This window comes from Malus domestica, chromosome 04 (assembly GCF_042453785.1).
Source record: "Malus domestica chromosome 04, GDT2T_hap1".
NCBI classification, from domain to species: domain Eukaryota; kingdom Viridiplantae; phylum Streptophyta; class Magnoliopsida; order Rosales; family Rosaceae; genus Malus; species Malus domestica.
The window spans coordinates 25781966-25802351 of record NC_091664.1 but is presented as its reverse complement, the minus strand read 5'-3'; the positions used below and the strand labels follow the sequence as shown (position 1 = coordinate 25802351).

General features: G+C 37.9%; 3 protein-coding genes and 1 long non-coding RNA gene across 5 annotated transcripts; all 4 read left to right on the top strand.

Moving 5' to 3' along the window:
* The first annotated feature begins 1071 nt into the window (after nucleotides 1-1071).
* Nucleotides 1072-6103, top strand: LOC103434029 (uncharacterized). 2 transcript variants are annotated; one of them, XM_008372340.4, is made up of 9 exons: nucleotides 1072-1675; nucleotides 2281-2466; nucleotides 2702-2794; nucleotides 3048-3230; nucleotides 3309-3411; nucleotides 3493-3678; nucleotides 3779-4989; nucleotides 5156-5568; nucleotides 5663-6103. In XM_008372340.4, the coding sequence occupies exons 1-9, from the start codon at nucleotides 1385-1387 to the stop codon at nucleotides 5721-5723; spliced, it is 2727 nt and encodes a 908-aa protein (XP_008370562.4). In that variant the 5' UTR covers nucleotides 1072-1384; the 3' UTR covers nucleotides 5724-6103. The 2 variants fall into 2 exon arrangements, with proteins under 2 accessions (XP_008370562.4, XP_028957158.2); XM_029101325.2 differs by lacking the exon at nucleotides 2281-2466 and having other exon boundaries at nucleotides 1152-1675.
* A 2412-nt stretch (nucleotides 6104-8515) lies between these two features.
* On the top strand, nucleotides 8516-13022 carry LOC103433745 (probable serine/threonine-protein kinase WNK5). Its single transcript, XM_008372024.3, has 7 exons — nucleotides 8516-9428; nucleotides 10568-10833; nucleotides 11005-11228; nucleotides 11305-11462; nucleotides 11542-11881; nucleotides 11997-12338; nucleotides 12431-13022. Exons 1-7 carry the CDS (start codon nucleotides 9327-9329, stop codon nucleotides 12808-12810), a joined length of 1812 nt encoding a protein of 603 aa, XP_008370246.3. The 5' UTR covers nucleotides 8516-9326; the 3' UTR covers nucleotides 12811-13022.
* A 3508-nt stretch (nucleotides 13023-16530) lies between these two features.
* Nucleotides 16531-17625, top strand: LOC139195340 (uncharacterized). The gene is made up of 2 exons (XR_011580171.1): nucleotides 16531-16668; nucleotides 17512-17625. It is a non-coding gene; the product is annotated as an uncharacterized lncRNA (long non-coding RNA).
* Nucleotides 17626-18822: 1197 nt separating this feature from the next.
* Nucleotides 18823-20352, top strand: LOC139195079 (bifunctional protein FolD 2-like). The gene is made up of 4 exons (XM_070820268.1): nucleotides 18823-18854; nucleotides 19319-19441; nucleotides 19621-19828; nucleotides 20239-20352. The coding sequence occupies exons 1-4, from the start codon at nucleotides 18823-18825 to the stop codon at nucleotides 20350-20352; spliced, it is 477 nt and encodes a 158-aa protein (XP_070676369.1).
* Nucleotides 20353-20386: the final 34 nt, after the last annotated feature.

Genomic DNA, 20386 nt, shown 5'->3' with positions numbered 1-20386 from the left:
TAAGAATACTAGGTGACATATATTGTTTCATCCACCTAGTAGAGACAAATAAAGAAAGAAAATTTGGTTTAGAGTATATGTAAGTGGTACATTATCTTAATAGTTAGCGTCTTTCTTTTTTTTTTTCAACTTATTGTGTCTCAGGTTTAAAATCTTCTCATTTAGTGCAGATTGTTGTATTGACATGATTGTTAATGTCTTCCGTTTTAACCCATTGCATTTCAGATTCTAGCCATCATACTTTCTTCATTATAAATTAGTATAAAATATCGCTTATAATCAAATTGAATATGGTACATCAAGTGAAGTGGAGGAGAAACTTTAGCAAGAAAAGAAAGGACAAAGGGAAGGCAAAAGTCGTGGCAAGGATTGAGCCATTTTATTACCTCCGTCCTAATACGTTAAAATTGTAATAAGATTATGTTCAAACCCCAAATCTTATGCAATGAGTCACAAGGACTTCTTTTTTAGTATTTGTTCAGCCGCACAAAATAGCATCTTGTAAAGTTGCAAACAAAATCATATCTAAATTATTGGAAAGAGTTAAAACTAAAATAGTTTTGAATATCGTATTGTCAAAATAACAAAATGGAAAGAAAATAATGTTGCTGCAACTTGGACTATGTCAATCTACACTCACCCGAACTCGAATAACCAGATTATTTTTTCTGGTTAGGTTGGGTTGAGCCCTTGCTTGCGCAAATCAAACCTGATTTATAGCTCAAATGCTTTAAAATTGTAATATCGAGTCGTATAAAAGTAATTTATAATTAAGTCAATCTCACAACTTTGTACAATCCGACCGAGTTGCACCCAAACTCTTTCAAACTTGGAGGGTAAAACGTCGACGTTTGCCGGCTGAAAAGGTAAATTAGCAAAAGAAAAAACACTTTCCATAAGAAGGAAGTGTGAACGGAAGAAAGAAGAGGGAGATCGGCAAACGACAAAGATTACAGATTCGTTTTGATTTTTTATAGTTTTCTCTGAAAAAAACAAAAACTAAAAACCGACCGAAAATTGAAAAATAAATAAATACAAATAAAAACCTCAAAAAAAAAAAAAAAAAAAAAAAAACAGAAAATCGACAAACTCACTCGTACATATTAATCCTCCATCAGAGAAATTTAAAAATTTTAAAAATAAAAATTATTAACCACTTCGTCTTCCCCCAACCGCAAATTGCAAGTCGTTTCGTTCTAACCACACCGTCGTTTTGCACAACCGCGCGTAGCAATCTGGACAATCTGATCGCCCAACATCGAACCTTCGATTTTTTCAATTCTCCGACACCGCAGTTGGTGTCGTCGTTATGGTTGTACGGTCAACCGGCGTGAGGATTTCCGGTTCGGTTTTCCTGTAATTTTTCTGTAAATTTTGTTATTTCATGGGCGATCTTCGGGATTGGTCGCCTGAACCGAACGGCGCCGTGTTGGAGGAGACGGAGAGGGCTTCTTCGTCCTCGTCGTTGTCGTCATCACCTTCGTCCCAATCTTCATCGAATCAACAGGCCGCGGCGGCTGCGGCGGCGGCCATTAGCGCCGAGTACTGGCTGCGGGCGGAGGAGGCGACGCAGCGCGTCATAGCGCAGGTTCAGACCACTGACGTGTCCGAGAGGAGGAGGAAGGCGGTCATTGATTACGTTCAGAGGCTCATCAAAAGTTCTCTTGGTTGCGAGGTCAGTATTTTTATACGTACCAAATACGTACGTATTCCGTAAGTACAAACGAATGTGAATGAAAGAAGTTGATTTTAGTGCCGTACGATGTATTGGGGCTGCAAAGGATTTTTGTTTTTTTTGTTTTTGTTTTGTTTAAGAATCACAGGTTAATGTTGGACAGAAGATTAATGCACTTTTAGTTTAATCTGTATGGTAATAATTAAAGCCCTGAAATTTGATTGTATTGTTCGAAAGGTCGAAAATGTCTTGCTTTAGCTGCACAAGACTTGGACCTTGAGTTTAGTTTATAACTAATATAGTTCATTGGTTCAATGGTTTAACATCGTTTGTATGATTAGCTCGAAACTTTACTTAAATCCGCAATTATATCTACAATTTTTGTGAATAGCTAATGTAATGCGGTTTAGCTTTGAAGATTTTTACTTTGAGTGAGTTGGGTGTTTGCATATTCAGTTTCTCAATATATTATTTGATTTTTCTCTAACTCGGGAATGGTCTTTTCGATCACAAACTTATGATGTCATGACCCTATTTGATATTTTAGGGGGGAAGTGGAGGGGGTGTAACCATGCGGCGTATTGATTTTACTTAAATTGTTGCAGGTTTTCCCATTTGGGTCTGTACCTCTAAAGACCTATTTGCCTGATGGAGATATTGATTTGACTGCTTTTGGTGGTATGAATGTTGAGGAGGCGCTGGCCAATGACGTCTGCGCTGTCCTTGAAAGGGAAGATAAAAATATGGCTGCTGAGTTTATGGTTAAAGATGTGCAGTTGATTCGGGCAGAGGTTTTAGCTTTTACCCCTTAACTTTATTAGAATGATGATAGGTAGAAGTTACAGCTTAGCGTTGACGCTGCCATGTTTGTCTAGTAAAGTTTTTGGGTTGAGTTTATGTTGTGTAACTTGCTTTTCCTTTAAATTAAATTACTACGTACGTCTATGTCATTAGTAATTATTTTGATTCTAGTTAACTCAACTTTTGATTTTCCTTTGTAAAGAGTATTTGGTTTTGTTCTGGCAGGTCAAACTTGTAAAGTGCCTTGTGCAAAATATTGTGGTCGATATTTCCTTCAATCAGTTAGGAGGGCTATGCACACTATGCTTTCTTGAGCAGGTAGTCATTCATACAGAGCTGAACTGAAAATGAAGTTCGATTTCTTACATATGAATTGAATAACCTTGAACGGTATTCAATTGGTACTCTGTTGAGTGGTGACTCCACCCTCTTCTATCGTTTTCAAGTCATAGTTTTACTTTTGATCTTATGGTATGCCTTTGGTGACCTGAGTGGTTTGTGATTTTTTGGAATTTATGTCCCTTGTTATTTAGCTTCCCTAATCATATCCATGATGCTTCTTATTGCATAGGTTGATCGCCTCATTGGCAAAGACCATCTTTTTAAACGCAGTATTATACTAATTAAGGCCTGGTGCTATTATGAGAGCCGGATTCTTGGTGCCCATCATGGTTTGATTTCGACATATGCTTTGGAGACTTTGGTTCTGTATATCTTCCACCTCTTCCATTCATCTTTGAATGGTCCTCTAGCGGTGAGTGCTCTAACGCTTTAGCACTAGTATCCTCCATATCTATGACATAAATTTAACTCTCTGTTTAATGTTCTATAGGTCCTATATAAATTCTTGGACTACTTTAGTAAATTTGATTGGGATAGCTATTGTATCAGCTTGAGTGGTCCTGTTCGTATATCTTCTCTTCCAGAACTCTTGGGTGAGCAACATTTTTTTGTCTTGGCGCCATGCTGTATGGGTAAATGTATTTAAGTGAGATTCTTTGCTGTCAATTTTGCAGCTGAGACGCCAGAAAATGGTGGCGGTGATCTATTACTGAGTAATGATTTTCTCAAGGGATGTGTGGAAAGGTTCTCAGTTCCTTCAAGAGGATATGAGACAAACCATAGAACATTTCAACCAAAGCATCTTAACATAGTTGATCCGCTTAAAGACAATAACAACCTTGGCCGAAGTGTGAGTAAAGGTGAATTAATTTCCCTATAGTCCTCCCGTTTTGTTTTTCTGTATTTTCTGGAGGAATTTTTGTATGGATTAGTTGATGTAACCTGCAATCCTAAATACAGGGAACTTTTACCGAATAAGAAGTGCTTTCACATATGGTGCTCGTAAACTAGGGCGCTTTCTTTCTCAGCCAGAAGTAAACGTAGATGATGAGATCCGAAAGTTTTTCGCTAACACATTGGACAGACATGGAGGCGGACAAAGGCCTGATGTCCAAGATCCTGTCCCATGGTCCATAAATGATGGGTATGGTAGTGTGCCATTATTGGTAGGTACAGAGTCACAAGAAGATCAGACAATTCATGATTCGGAATCTGCCTATTCTATTGGCGTGATTGGGGAATGTGGGTTAAATCATGATTCATGGAATGGTAAAGTTGCAAGTGGTCATATACCTGGTCAAGGTGTGACTAGACCACATGAAAATGATATGAAACCTGATCAAGATGTTAATGGAGCACATGAAAGCATGAAGGTTGCATCCCCAACAATGTTATTGGACGAGGACAGTTCCCCAAATGGAATTGCTGTTTCCGAAAACCGTCTTATAGGGGATGCAAAAGACCTTGCTACCTCCAGATTTCAAGGTCTTATAATTTCAAATGATGCTCAAAGTCCTTTGCCGTCCAGTTGTGAAGTGAGTATATCTCTTTTAGGTAAAGTAGAGCATGCACCTCATCTCTGTTCCTCTCACTCGTCAACTGAAAATGGAGACATTAGCACTGGAAACCAAGATCAGCTATTGCCAGAAAGCTTTGGTTCAGCTGATACTTTGGTCAGTAACCAGGATGAGAATCAGTTGGGTGGTAATCAGGAAGTTCCATCTCCTGTTGGATCTAAGCGCCATCCGTCACGGTTGAGCGCTGTTGTGTGTTCCTCTGAAGACTTCTATCCTAGTTATTATCCAATGTCAAGTGGCACTACTGGAAGTCCCAAACCTTCTAACTATGTAACAGATCTGAGTGGGGATTACGAGAGTCATTTACGTAGTCTGAACTATGGGCGTTGGTGTTATGATTGTGAGCTAAATGTGGCGATTCCTCCCATGGCGCCACCTCTGGTGCACCCACAGTTTCAAGGCAAGAAGCCATGGGATGTAACTCGAGAGTCAGTGCAGCACAGGCAGAATGCATTTTCCCAGATGAGTGTCAATGGTGTTGTCCCTAGACCACCATTCTATCCGATGAACCCACCAATGTTGCCTAACGGCACAGGCTTTGGCAGGGAGGAGATGCCAAAGCCACGAGGAACCGGAACTTACTTTCCCAATACGGTACTACTCATTCTAAGCTTCTGAAATTTCTTGTTTTTGAAGTCATAATTTTTTAAGGGCCAGATTTTTGTCAATCTGGTGGCCGTTTGCAGTTTCTCTTTTCGGCTAAATGTTTCAGTCGCTGGACCTTTTTAGCTGAAGTGCTTTTATGCATAAAATTTTGCAGAACCATTTCAGAGATAGGCCTGTGACGCCAAGGGGAAGAAATCAAGCACCGCCAAAGTCTCCTCGTAACAATGGCCATGCCATGATACCACCTCTAGAGAATTATACGTCTGACAGAAGCAGTCGTGATATGTCACAACTACAAATGTCTCTTCATAAAGGTGGGGGGAAATCTGGGTCCGCAGATAGCTCCACTGGTTCCCCTAGAAGGAAAGTACACCCTAATGTGAATGGTTCAATGCATTCCTCTGAGAAAGTTATAGAATTTGGGGCATTGGGGCATGCCCCACAAGAGGGACATGCAAATGGCAAACATACAAATGCTGGCTCATCGTTCGTTCAAAACTCGGGTAGTGGCCAGTCATCACCAAAGATGCAGTTGACAAAAGATGAGTTGGTTACGGATCCTAACAGGTATTATAATTCCATTGTCGTTGCTAAGAATTCTTAGCCACCGATAGGGAACACAGATAGGACTCCGTTTAACCTTTTGTTCTTGGACTTGTAGGATTGCTCCACAATCATACCGTTTGAAAGATGAAGAAGATTTCCCACCTTTATCGACCTGACAGCAGCGTGAGAATTATCTATAAGGTCAGAAGAATGAAAGAGTGTTTACAGTAATTGCTAACATACCGGATTGAGCCTGTTCTCTGCCGCAGTTATTTTTTGGAAGCGTTACATATGGAGTTAGATATTCTGCTTGTTGGAAGCCATTTGTACATTTCAAGTTATAAGTTTTACACCCTTTAAAAATCCCGATAGCTGTGCTCTGCACCGAGTGAGTAGTTCGTGTATAGGTTGGTTGGTTAATCGTTTTTCCCCAGGTTTTGTTCTCGCCATTGCCCCTGCGGGTAAATGTACTAACGCTGTTCAAAATATTGTTGCTGATGTTTGATGTAACTTGTATTCAGAATCGCTTTAATTACACAGATGCGGATTAACTTTTTTTTTTGTCTACTCAGTGGTGCAAAAGGGCAGTTTGCTCTACACATTTGCCTTTTGGACGGCTAATTATTTGCCCTTTTAATCTGCTTTAGGGACCTACCCTATCCCTATCACCATATTTTTGGCTTCCACTTGGTCGACTTTGGGGTATCGAGATATCTTGTTCCCCTAGCAATGGCATGGTAGAGCCAATTTGGTGTGGTGAGATTTGGCCTTTGAAAAAGAAAGGTAAGATTTGGCCTTTGGAAAAAGAGAAAAAATCAAACGAAAAAGATTTGGTTTACAAACTTGCACATCATCTTTTGGAGAATATCTACACAGAGCCGGCTATAAACTTATAATTAAAAAAAGACGGGAATATTAAATAGACAGCGGTCCGTAGATAAATCAGGTTATAGTCCACTATTATATAGAATTATGGGCATTCACATGCAAGTGGCTAAGAGTATTATCCCTAAATTTGAAATCATATGATCCCTAAATTTGAAATCATATGTTAATTTTTGTCCTTTCGTATCGCGTATAAACCAATATTTAGTGTCATTGGCGGCACTAATTACGTAGATGATGATCATAATGTGTTTAAGTAATATATTATCTGTCTGTTAGATACTTATCATGTGGTGAATCAGTTTCACGAGAAAATATCTGAGGAGAGCATTCACATAAAATCATGATTAATTTTTGACGAATTTGGATTTGAGGCTAGTATTGTAGCCTTCCAGCTATTAATGCTGATTGTGCGGGGGCAATGCAAATGGTTCATATTTATCGAACTAAAATGTTTGGGTGATGCAGAAACAGGAAACATTCAACAATCAACAGTGTGCAAGCGCCGGAAATTTCTTAATTTCTCTTAGTTTTCATTCATTTCTTGTTTAATGTAATGTTTTATCCTCTCTTTTTCCTGAGACCTCTTCTTTGCCTGGGATATTTTTTATTTTATTTGAAATCAAGCGATATTCTTAGTTTAAACTACTCTAAAGGGAGGGAAAAGAGCGAGAATCCATGACGCACTAGTCTGATGAAGAAAACCATAACCACCACGTGCTTGCCTAGACTTATTCAGGTTTAAAGAGAAAATTTCAAATTTTTTTGTTAGAAAAGGTTTTGTTTTTTAATTATAGGAGCAATCGACCACATGCCCTAAATTTTAATTTTAATTTTAAATAATTTTAACTTAGAATTTCTACTATACTTTTTATTTTAAGATAAATTATACAAAATTACCTCAATTATATAAATCAAACTATAATCTTATACTTCATATTTTAAATATTGCAATAAAACATAATGACGTGGTAAGAGCAGGCCCACTCTTTTGAAATAAAATTAATTAGTTTTGGGTAAATTATTAATTTTTTATTTAAAAATTAAAATTAATAATAAAAAAAATTGTTTCTTCCTTTCTCCCCAGAAACTGCTCCCGTCTCCCCTCAATCCCTCTTCCGTCCCTCCTTCCTCATCCTCGGATCCTCCTTAAACACAGTCACCATCCTCCAAACTCTCTCCACTGTCGAACCCACTCCCAATACAAGCAAACACTTGTTAATCCAATAATAAACAATATAAACCAGTTAACACTGTCAGCAATTATGTTACTGTTTTCTTTTGGAGTTAATTTGGACTCCTTCAACTTCCGTCAGCTCCGTCAAATGGGGACCCATACGAAAGGGGTATGCTATTCACACATCCCATTTTACTTCTCACACACTTCTTGATGATTTCTGTCCGTTGATCTTCTTCAATTCATCCGATCCGACGATTGAAAATTAAAAATGTGTGTGAGAAGTAAAATAGGATGTGTGGATATCACACCCCAATACAAAAAACAAAGAACAAAGAAAAAAAAAGAGTAAATTGTAGCAATGGTCATTCAACTATAATCAAATTGGAGTAATTATTCCTCAACTAAAAATTCATTACTATTGGTCCCTCAATTCATCAAAATGTGTAGCTATGGTCATGTTCATCAACTTCGTTAGAATTTTGTCAAAATAAGTTATATTGGAAAAACCATTGCTACAATTGGGGTCAAAACGTGTAACTAACTATGATCTTTTTTGTCAACTTCGTCAAAATTTTGTCAAAATGAGTTATGTTGGAAGGATCATTGCTACAATTGGATTAAAGTTGAGGGACCATTGCTTTAATTGTATTAAAGTTGAGGGATTATTTCTCCAGTTGTATTAAAGTTGAGGGACCAATGGTAATGAATTTTTAGTTGATGGACCATATCTGCACGTTTTGATGAGTTGAGGGGCCAATGGTAATGAATTTTTAGTTGAAGGACCATTGCTCCAATTGAGTAAAAGTTAAAAAACCATTACTACAATTTACTAAAAAAAAAAAAACCCCAAAAAATGTCCTTCCTATTTTCTTTTATAACATGAACCCACCCCAACGTTTTTCCACCACAATCTTCTTTTTTTCTATCCATATTATTGTTGTTTGCAAAATTTGCAAGGTTCCCATATCTTTCCAAACTCAAGAGTCTCTCAAACAAATCAAATATCAATTTTTGTTTCCACAGTTCTGATTGATATTAGGGTTTTTTCTACATCCACAAATGGAACCATCAAAGCACAGCCACCGATTTTTCAAGTTCAGGATTAATTTTCCAGTTCCATGCTAAAGTCCTACATATGATCATTTGATACTCTAAATTTTTAGAAATTATTGGGAAAATAGTCCTCCTCCACAAGCTAGGTTCAATTAATTTCCAGTCCCATTAGTTGACAAATATTATTCTCTCTTCCCCACCACACCCTACAGGCTACAGCTCAACAGTTTGCTCCAGTTAGTCTGTCTTTTCTGAAAAAAAAAAAAAAAATCTTTGATTAGAATCGGATATAACTCTCTACTCTTCCTCTATATTTAAATTCCTTGGCACACCTCCATCTTCTACACAAATGGTTACTAAAAACTACGAACGTCCGCTTGGTGTTGTGGAAATGGCTTGGATCATGCTCAGCGTTGATTACTCGAGGCTTTTCTGGTTGCTGTTTAGAGTCTTCTCCTATGAAAATCATGAGGGAAAGCCTCGGATTTCGTAGCACGTAGGGAAAAGTCTTCCACAAGCCTTATAGTTAGTTAGAGTTGAATTATAAGTTTATAATTACTAGGTATATACGTTGCGCTCGTAGTATATAATAAAGTGAAAAGCTGCTGGGACTTGTATGTGGTCGGAGAGTTTCTGAGGTTTGCTTGATTAGTTCTTAACCATGAACAAGAACAACAGCCGGATCGGAAGAAGGTCTGCCATGGGAGGCAGGCCACAGTCACCTGCATACGTTGAAACAGATCCATCAAGTCGATATGGACGAGTAAGTTCCTTTTACTATTTTTTTTTATTTACTACTTTTTATATATGTTCTTTAATTAACGAGTTGCTTGGGAAATATAATGTCTAGTTGTATGGAGTTTTTCTTCAAAACTCTTCTGGAAATTTATAAAGGAAATAAGGTTTACATGTAGCTGCATGCAAGAAAATTACCTTGTTTTTAAATTCGATACCATATGATGATAAATTTTTTAAAAACTAGGCATAAAACTTTTCTCAAATCTTTAATAAAAAATAACGTTTTTCTAAGGAGACACTAAACAGAGCACTAACCTGTTTTATTGCCAATTTAGTGAAAAAGTTTTATTTTTAATTGAAGATTTGTAAAATATGTAAATTGTGAACAAACTGACCTGTCAGCTTGGTTCAAAATTTAAATTTTTAGGAGTGCTTATAAAATGGCTGAAAGCACTTTTGGTGTGAATGTTTTCGGGACTAATCCTTAGTAAAATTACAATTGAATCTTAAAAAGGCACTTGAAGTGCTTCATACAATAAGCACTTGAAGTGCTTACTCCAGGTGCTTTTGGATCGCAAAAATAATTTTCCCAAAAACGTTTCAATCATTTTAAAAGCACTCCAAACGAGTCCATGTTAATATTAATATTAATATTAACATAAGTTCATATTTTCATTTACCAATAACTTACAAGAACCAGAATATAATTTATAAACCAAATGGATGGTTAAATAAGTCAGTTCCCTATGTTTGCTGGGTCAACTGTCATGTTAATTTGTACATGATATTAATTTAAATTGATTTAAAATTGAAAATGTGTCATCCGATCAGTTTTATTAAATTAGCCCAATTGGATGATGCAACCTGATGGACTTTTATATTCGACCCTAAATTTGTCCTGCATGCCTATTTGATGATGCAATATATTGGAGCCGATCAAGCTACCGAGCTCCCAAACTTTTTCTTCTGAAACAGTCTTCCATCATGTATACAAAGCTTAATGGTAATAATTTGTCTTGACCAAGAAAAATAACATAATTTGTAAAACATGCTTCCAATGAATACTTGGAAATGGAATATTAATTTTGATGATAATATTGGTCAGATCATTAGCGCTAATTAAGAGGGCCCTTGTGTTCTTAATTAATTTTTCTTTCCAAGCAGTTCAGGGAAATGCTTGGCAAAGGAGCCATGAAGACAGTTTACAAGGCATTTGATGAGGTCCTCGGAATGGAGGTGGCGTGGAATCAAGTCAAGCTTAATGATGTCTTCAGTTCGCCGGACGAACTTCAGCGCCTATACTCCGAGGTCCACCTCCTCAAGAACCTGAAGCATGACTCCATCATCCAATACTACAAGTCGTGGATCGATGTTAATCATCGAACCTTCAACTTCATCACCGAAATGTTCACCTCCGGCACTCTCAGAGAGTAATTAATTAACCCCACAACTTATAATTAATTTGCACACAACCTGACTTAAATATGTTAAGGTAGTAGTTGATCATGAAGTATGGCAACTCCAACTTCTAAGTTTTAAGTTCTCAGCGCACACACGAAAAGTAAGGGTAGCAATTCACACTCCGGTATTAATTTAAACAGGTACAGACATAGGTACCAGCGAGTGAATATTGGTGCAGTGAAAAATTGGTCCCGGCAGATCTTACGTGGTCTGGCTTATTTGCACAGACTTGATCCACCTGTGATTCACAGAGACCTCAAGTGTGACAACATCTTTGTTAATGGCCATCTAGGGCAAGTCAAGATTGGTGATTTGGGCTTGGCTGCTATTCTTCGTGGTACACAACACGCCCACAGTGTCATAGGTAATGATATCAAACTAGATCTCTCAGATTATCTTCCTAATTTTTTTTCAATTTTAATTTGCTTCTATTTCATTAGGTACACCAGAGTTTATGGCGCCTGAATTGTATGATGAGGAATACAATGAGCTAGTAGACATATATGCCTTTGGCATGTGTGTGCTGGAAATGCTTACTTCAGAATATCCCTATAGCGAGTGCTCAAATCCTGCCCAAATTTACAAGAAAGTTACTTCAGTAAGTTTTGTCTTCACTTGATTAGCAATGTGAATGGGTGATGTTACGTTACACTATATTATGTGACTTTTGCTTGCAGGGGAAGCTACCAAACGCATTCTACAAGATTGAAGATTTGGAGGCTCAACGATTTGTAGGGAAGTGTCTGGAGAATGTTTCAAGGAGGTTACCAGCGCACGAGCTATTGCTAGACCCTTTTCTAGCCTCTGATGATGTAGAGCTAGCGTCCCCTCCAAGAATCTCAATTCCCAAGTTAATTTGTAATAATGATCCAGTGGCGGAGGCGGGGGATGAGGAGGATGAGCTACATTTTTCCGCTGAGGTTGATTTGGAAAGAAGCACAAACATGATCATCACTGGAAAAATGAATCCAGAGGATGATACTATTTCTCTCACAGTTCGGATTTCTGATCTGGACGGTAAATCCTCAACCTAATATACACGTTGCACTATATAAACTGGTCAAGCAGATTGAAACAGACCCTTAAGTTTAAGAGTATGTAACCTTCTGTGTTGGTGATGTTTCCTTGGCAGGGAAAAATGCTAGGAACATATACTTTCCCTTTGACATCATGAATGACACTGCAATTGATGTAGCAACGGAGATGGTGAAAGAATTAGAAATCAGTGACTGGGAACCACCAGAGATCGCAGGGATGATAGAAAAGGAGATATTTTCTTTGATTCCGGGTTGCAAGAAATGGGGCTCACCCAAAGATTATCATCCTCATCAGCACAGCTTTAACTATGAAGAAGAGGATGACGATGATGTTGGTTTCAACCATCATCCTTTCTACTCATTCTCTTCGTGCTCTTCATCCCAAAATTCTCTTCATTCTTTCAGATCTCACTGCAAGAATCATAATTTGCTTCACGGTACATATATAAAAATTAAAAAATATTTACTTCAATAAGTCTTGCTTGTCTAATATTTTTCAAATGTATTTGATCTATTTTTTTTAATGTAGGTGATTTGTTTATGAATGATGATGTAAGTTCTCAGAGTTCATTCGACTCCTGCAACTACTCCAACATAAATTACTACTCAGGCAATGAAGATGATCTCCATGACGTGAGCTTCGGAAAAGCTACTCATAAATCTACTCGGTTTTGTCCTTCAGAAAGCAGGGGTGCAAATTCTTACAAACAATGCAATTCACAACTAGATAATCAGAGACCTCACAAATTGAATCACCATCAGGAAAGGAAATTACCCAAGATTCAATCACTCATCGACGTGCGCAGTCAATTGTTGCACCGGTCACTGGAGGAGGAGGTAAACAAGAGGCGGTTGTTTAAGACTGTTGGGACAATTGAGAACGTTGGGTTTCAAACACCAGGAAGCTAGCAGTTATAGTTTCCTTGGGAGGCCAGTAACAAGTTTCCTTACACTTGCAATGTACTAGTGTGTAAATAAAGTAATGGTTGTTAAAACATTCGAGCCTTAAGAAAAATTGTATGGTTCATGGTAATAACCAGTGTAGGTTATGATTTTTTTGAACCTGCAACATAATTCTGCAGAGTGAACTTCTCTTTTATGAAAAATTTGTAATTTGTCAATCAATTTACTAAACTATAAAAAGATTATAAAATGAAAAAGAAGATAATCATGAATAGTCAACTAGATAAAGAAGGGTATTGTATGCTGCGTATTGGCACTTCAAATTTAATTGTGCACTTCTTATATAAGTTTTTTTTTTCTTTTCTATATATATGTATTTTGAAGTGAACAAGTTCTTAGACAATCTCTAACCCTTGGGCTAAAACCTAAAATTTTTAGCCCAGAAAATTTAGGTTTTAGCCCAGAAACAGCTTCAACCCTTCTGGCCAAAAATTTTAGCCCCAGATTATAAAGAATGAACTTAGGCTAATTTTTTTCTTAAATTAACTTAAAAAAAATTATGTAGACTATCGTAAATTAATTTTATGAACATTTTAATTTAAAAATATTTAAATTTCAATAAATATTGAAAAATCACTAAATCAATACATGAAACTTATGAAACACTATGGAAGAATATGAAAATCATGATAAAGATGTATAAACACAAAATACATATGAAGCACATACAAAACACATGTGAAGGACATACAAAACACACGATAGAGATGAAGCACACACACAACACATGTGAAACACATGACACTCATGAAACCAATACTAAATACATACAAAACACATCAAACGCATGAAACTGAAACCTACACACATGAAACTGAAACCTTCAATCATCCTCTATGTAAACACAGGTTGAATATCAAACCATCACATAACATATTCACCAATCTTTCAACTTTCAAAATGTGTTTGTCTCCAAAAAATCCTCAATATCTTATCAATGGGTGATAGAAGAATGAGTAGCTTGGCAATGCAAATGGCACAATACCAAGCAAGCCTTGACAATACGGATGCAGAAATGATCAACATAGAAGCCGAATTTGCAAACTTGCTTATGCAAAATGAGCACCATGCCGAATTTAGCTATCGTGGTTTTGTCACAGGGGCGTTCATTTGTGCAACGTGATAGAGAAAAGTGTCATGATCGAATGATGAAAGATTATTTCATCGAGCGTTCGAGGTATCCTACTCATGATTTTCGGAGGCAGTTTCGGATGAGGAGAAAACTTTTTAAAGCATCTTGAACGCAGTTGTCAATCATGACCACTACTTTACAAAGAAGATAGATGTCGTAGGCCGACAAAGTCTATCACCTCATAAGAAGCTCACATCTACAATCCGGATGCTAGCTAGTGGGTGCTCTGCAGACTCAACTGATGAGTATTGCCGACTTGCGGAGACTACTGCTATTGAGAACTTAAAGCACTTCTGTAAGGCAATTAAAGCCATATATGGAGCCATATACCTCCGCAAGCCAAATCGTGAAGATTTGAATAAGCTTCTACGCAAGGCAGACAAAAGAGCCTTCCCTAACATGATAAGAAGTCTCGATTGTATGCATTGGGAATGGAAGAATTGTCCTAATGCTTGGGCTAGCCAATTCAAGGGCCGTCATAACAAGCCAACTATCGCGCTTGAGGCTGTGGCGTCACATGGATTTGACACACATTCTTCGGCGTTCCTGGATCAAATAATGATATCAACGTTCTTTGATCTTCTCCTCTGTTCGATGATGTTGTCAATGGATGGGCACCATAATGGAGGTACAAGGTAAATGATAATATGTATGAGCTAGGTTACTACCTAACTAATGATATTTATCCTAGTTGGTCTACCTTTATCAAAAGTTATTCTCATCTCGATAGTGCAAAGAAGAAATTATTTTCGCAGAGGCAAGAGTCTTACAGGAAGGATGTGGAGAGAGCGTTTAGGATCCTACAAGCTCGATAAGCCATTGTTACAGACTTTAAGTTGTGTAATGGGGAGATTACTTACACAGAACGAGTTCATAATGTTTAATTCAATAAAAGAATGTCATGTAAATAGAGAGTTATACAATAACATTATATTATCGAAACATAACTTTTACAACAATAATAAATCTATTTCACATAAGTCGTCACAAAATTTGAGCCAATAACATCTCCAACGCCACTATGGCCCGTAAGTTCCATGACACCAAACTAACGAGAGAGGATCCTTGCCGGATCCTTTTTGTGAGGACATGGGGATCATTCAATCACATCTGTTCATCGTATATTATGCGGTCAATTTTTGTTAGATAGTGTTTATATTCAATTTTAAATAAAAAAAATTACAATAATTTCTGACCGCACGATATATGATGAACGTATATGATTAGAGAATCCTCAGAATCCTCACAAAGAAATTTCGGCGAGGATCTCGAAGATTCGTGAATCGTGTCCTCTTTGTGAGAATCCTCAGAATCCTCAGAATCCTCAGAATCCAAACTAACAACTCACAAACTCAAAAGAATCCGGATCCTCTTTGTGAGGATCTCGAAGATTCGTGAATCGTGTCCGTTTATCGTACATCGTGTGATCATAAATTATTTTAAATATTTTTATTTAAAATTAAATACAAATAATACTTGACAAAAACTGACCACATGATATACAATTTGCAGATCTTCAATATTCTCACCAAAAAGATCCGGTGAGGATCGTGTTCAGTGGCGGATCCACAGTGGGGTCAATGGGGTCGCACGACCCCTTGGAAGCCATGGAAACAACCTTAGAGACCCCTCGGAGCTGTTGGTGAGACCCCTCGGAGCTGCTGGTGAGACCCCTTGGCTGCACACCAAGTGTTCGACGAAAGGTCTGAAAGAACCAAGGATGCTGTCAAGTTCAAGGTTCGGTGCTCCAGCCACTGAAAGGGAAGTTGGTGTGGTTTTTGGACGAGGCAGCTGCCTCAAAACTTGATGATGGTACTCAATTCGCTGCATAGGGTTGAATCCCTTCGTGTGTAAGTGTATGTATTGCATTTACCGGAAGGATTCGATGCCTGTGATTCGATTTCTTTCGCCATTAGTCACCTTTTGTTCAAGCTTTGGGTTAATTTCCCCTGTTTTGCCTTGCCTTCGTCTCTTGTTTAGTGGGGTTTGGAGAAGTGTGGTAATCCTTTTGTAAGAACAGGTCAATAAATTTGATGACGATATGCATGCTGTTTCTGTTAAAAAAAATTGCGCGCTGCGTGCGCTATCCTTATTGACCCCCCAAACATTATTTCCTGGATCCGCCACTGATCGTGTTGGAACCCAAAAGTAAAGACGTCCAACGTGCAATCAATTAAATTAAATAAAAGAATAAGGTGCCACCCATTCATGTTTCATATGAAGAACTGATCAATCCACCTCACCACTGAATACTGATCGCCACTCCGATTCAGTTAGCTGCTATCCTAAGCCCCTATGGCTATAATGCGCGGCAAGAGCCGCTTCACCACGGCGGTCCCACCTCCCTCTCCGATCCCAACAGGCAGAGGCTCCCGCTCTGCGTCCAACGAGAACTTCACCCAATTCCTCGACAAGTGACTGCAGATCCCCGAGCTCATCACGAACTCCCCGCCGACGTCGACTTCCGATCGCTCTCCGCCGAGTCCGTCGCCCGGCTTCTCGCCTCGGCCAAGCAGTTCGGCGCGTTTCGGATCCGCAATCACGGGATTTTGGCCGAGGAGTTGGGATCCGTGGTTCGGGAAGCCCAATCTGTTTCCGGAAATGGCAGAGTAATCGGGAAACGCTTCGTTGAACGCATTGGGAATCGGGAGGAGATTAAATGGCGCCCACAGGTATGGGAGGACAAAAGATATCGAGACTTTTGGTACTTAAGCACCCCGAAACACTAGTCTTATTTATTGAAGTGTTTTTGGCACGTAAAACAATAATCTGAAATAGTTAAGAGGATGACTTTTTCGGAGTGTCATTAACAACTTCTGGTTACAACGTCTCGAATTGCTACTTTGCTCCGAGTCTCAATTTGCTGTTGAATTATTGTGTCCTGTGAATTAACAATTACTTGTTAGATTACAGAGAAGAGTGATGGTTATGAATTTCAGAAAGAAAATGAATATTTTAGAAAGAGGATTCACAGAGAGGAGTGAACTGATTTCATTTCTTCTTCTTCACACAATCGGAATATAACCGATAGCAAGTTAATACATAGCACTTTCACACTTTCTCTCTCATAACCGAAAGTATACATCACATCCATTCATTTCATCTATCCTATGAGATAGCTACAACTATCACTCTACATTGTTAACTCTCATTCAATCTAGAGCATTCATTTTGGAATGTAATCCAATGGCTCTAATTAAAACAAGTAAAAAATGAATTGATTTATTTCAGCTAAAACACTTAAACACTAATATTACTTGTAATTTTTCGCATACGCATAATTTTTCCAAGAAATTTGTTGTAGTAGAAACTTTAACTTGTCACGAAAGAATTGATTGAGTTTATAACTGTAGGTGAAAAATTGCAACTAATTAGTAAGATGACACATTGCATCAAAAATTTAATCTGCGAATTGCAACTCGAGTAAACATTCATGTGACGACTTGGAAAATTCCGAATTTGCAATTAACCAAGTTTAGTGAAGTTCATAACTTTTATTGTTCATTGATTTGCAGCAACAGTATGGAGAAGGTTGCAAGAAAAGTTCAGGCAATTGCTGAGCAGCTGAGCCAAGTTTTTTATGGAAATGCAGAAAAGCAATTTGAGGAGATGAGAAGTGAAATGGGAAACGTAAAGTTATTAAGATACAATCACCAAGATCATTCCATGGGGCAAAACCCTAGTTATTTACAGAAAGAGATAATCAATGGCAGCCAAATTCACATGCGTGAGAGCGATGATGAACATGCTTTGTGCCTTCACCTTCCGCTTGAGACTTCTTATATGAAAAATATTTATGATGAACATGAGGTAATTTTGCTGAGCTCTTGCTTCATTCATTTAATTTAGAACTCGCTTGAGACTTCTTATATGAAAAATATTTATGCCTACAAGTATCGTTGAAAGTGAAGAAAATTGAGGTTCTAACATAAAACCAATTGACAATATAGAAAGCAGCCCAACTTACTTATAAGCTCGCGTAAGGTCGCCCCTTCCATCAATGTGTGATTCATTCTCAACAGAAAGTGTTTTAATTACAAAGAGTTTGAATTTTTTTTACTAAAACGCTGAGTAGTATGTCCTTGAAAAGAACGAGCTAAGGTGATTTTCTAATAGAACTAAAAACACATTTAAAACCTTGATATACTTGCAATGATTTCCTATCAAACACTGTCATAAGCATTTTTGGTTTCTTAAAAGCTTATTTTTGTCACAAAATTCTGAAATCAGTGTCACACGGCCCTTATATGTTATTCATGTATTAAGCTCTAGCCCTCCTGCTATTGGCATTTTGCATTCAGCGCCCAAAACTTACTTGGGTTTCTTTTGATTTGGAGCATGCAGGGATTTAAATGTGTTTCAGGGGAAATGATCTTTGTCCCAGACATCAGTAGAAGCCAAACATCTTTCTCCATACAACTCAAAGTTCCACTGGTTTCAAATTTTAGAAAAAATTATAAGACAGTTTCCATTGCTGATCAAATCGTCATTGCAGTCATTCTATATGTACCATACAAGATTGTTGTATTTACTTACACACACCTTGTCACTTGATATAAAACACTACTTGAGATAATTGACTGGTTTGAAGATTTTAATGATTTTTCTCTCTTTTTTATCAACATAATGCCGTGGTTGTGTATATTATGGGATCCATAGCTTGATGGGTTTTTGGTTTGTTCATACCATTGGATTGTATTTTATGTGCAGATTTAAAGATTTTGTGCTGCCAGTTTGTCAATTTGTTGCTGGATTATTAGTTGAATATCAGAGTGCGCAACGAATAAAACTAACAAAATAATAGGAATATTATTAAATAAACGAGAATGCCGAAACGGCTACAAAACCCTAAGGGCCCGTTTGTTTGACCGGATTAGGAGGGACTGAACTGGACTAGACTGTAGTCCCTTGTTTGTTCCACAACTGGACTAGCTTTAGTGGGATTACCCTTCACTCGCCTCGACTAAGGGGCTCGCTAGATCGTCTTAGCGAGACCCCCCGAATACCAGTGGACTAGTAAGACCGTCATCTCTCTCGTCGCCCCGCTCTGCTCCATAACCTTGCCGGACCATTCCACGACCAACGCCGCGTCCTCATAAGTCTCTAAGGGCTTCCTCTTCCACTTCATCTTCTTCGTTTTCTTCGATTTTGTTATGAAGATTCGTGAAATTGTTAGTGGGTTTTGAACGATTTCTGGGTTTAATTGATTATAGGTTTTGATTTACTTGTGGGATTTCTTCATTCTGATTTATTTATGGGATTTCTAGGTTTTGATTGATTTCTGGGTATTAATTTGATCACAAATCAGTCATATTGTTTTAGGAGAATATTTGATCATGCAGAGAACAATCGTCTTCTTCTGAGAAAATCGTTCCGTGCATGTCCTTCGAAAGGCCCTGTTGTTATTCCTAACATCGATCTCGTCGGTTATGCCTATCAATTCGTGTAAGTTTGATGCTTAATCTGTATGCTTTTTCTGTCATGTTTATTTTGTGTTTAGTTGCACAGAAAGTTATGGAAATTAAATGGTGGAAAGAACTTATTGTCCAAGTAATATTTACATAAAATCGTGAAAGCCATTCATGTACAGGTTATAGTTTTGTTTTAATGGTTTTTTTCTGCAGGGCTGTCTTGAACTTATGTCGCGGAGTGATAAGCATAAAGGGAAAGAAGGCAGTTGTTGGCAGAAGTAACATTGTTGGATTACCAGTTTCATTGCTGCTTTTGAAAGCAGATGCTACTATTACCGTAGTCCATTCTCGCACACCTGATCCAGAGAGTTTCATTCGCGAAGCGGACATTATTATTGCTGCAGCAGGACAAGCAATGATGGTAGGCAATTCATAGATTATCGTTCCTTGGTATGTCGTAACATCGTCTTATGACATGCAGGTGTTATCTTATCTCGTATTTTTTGGCTTTCCATGAAAAAATCTAGTACTTAGTTTCGTTCTAGTTAAAAGAATAGGACTAGTTGTGTGGTTCCATTCATCCCAAGTGAAGGAAAAAGGACATTCCATCGTTCACTTTGGAGTTGTAAGACAATGCATTAGAAATTTATAAGCTTTCACTAGGCTTTATCGTTGCTTAAATGGAATAACCGACATCTGCTGGTGCATATAGCATTGCGTCGGTTCTGTACTTTCCTTGTCTTCGTCTCGTGGCGATTATTGTTTATGTTTTAACTCAATGAAATCTGTTTACTATCATTTTTGTAATTATATTTCCTTGCTGAATTTCAGATCAAGGGTAGTTGTGTAAAACCAGGTGTTGCTGTCATTGTTGTCGGCACAAATGCTATAGACGACCCGAGTAGAAAGTCGGGCTATAGATTGGTTGGAGATGTAGATTTCTAGGAAGCATGTAAGGTAGCCGGATGGGTAACTCCTG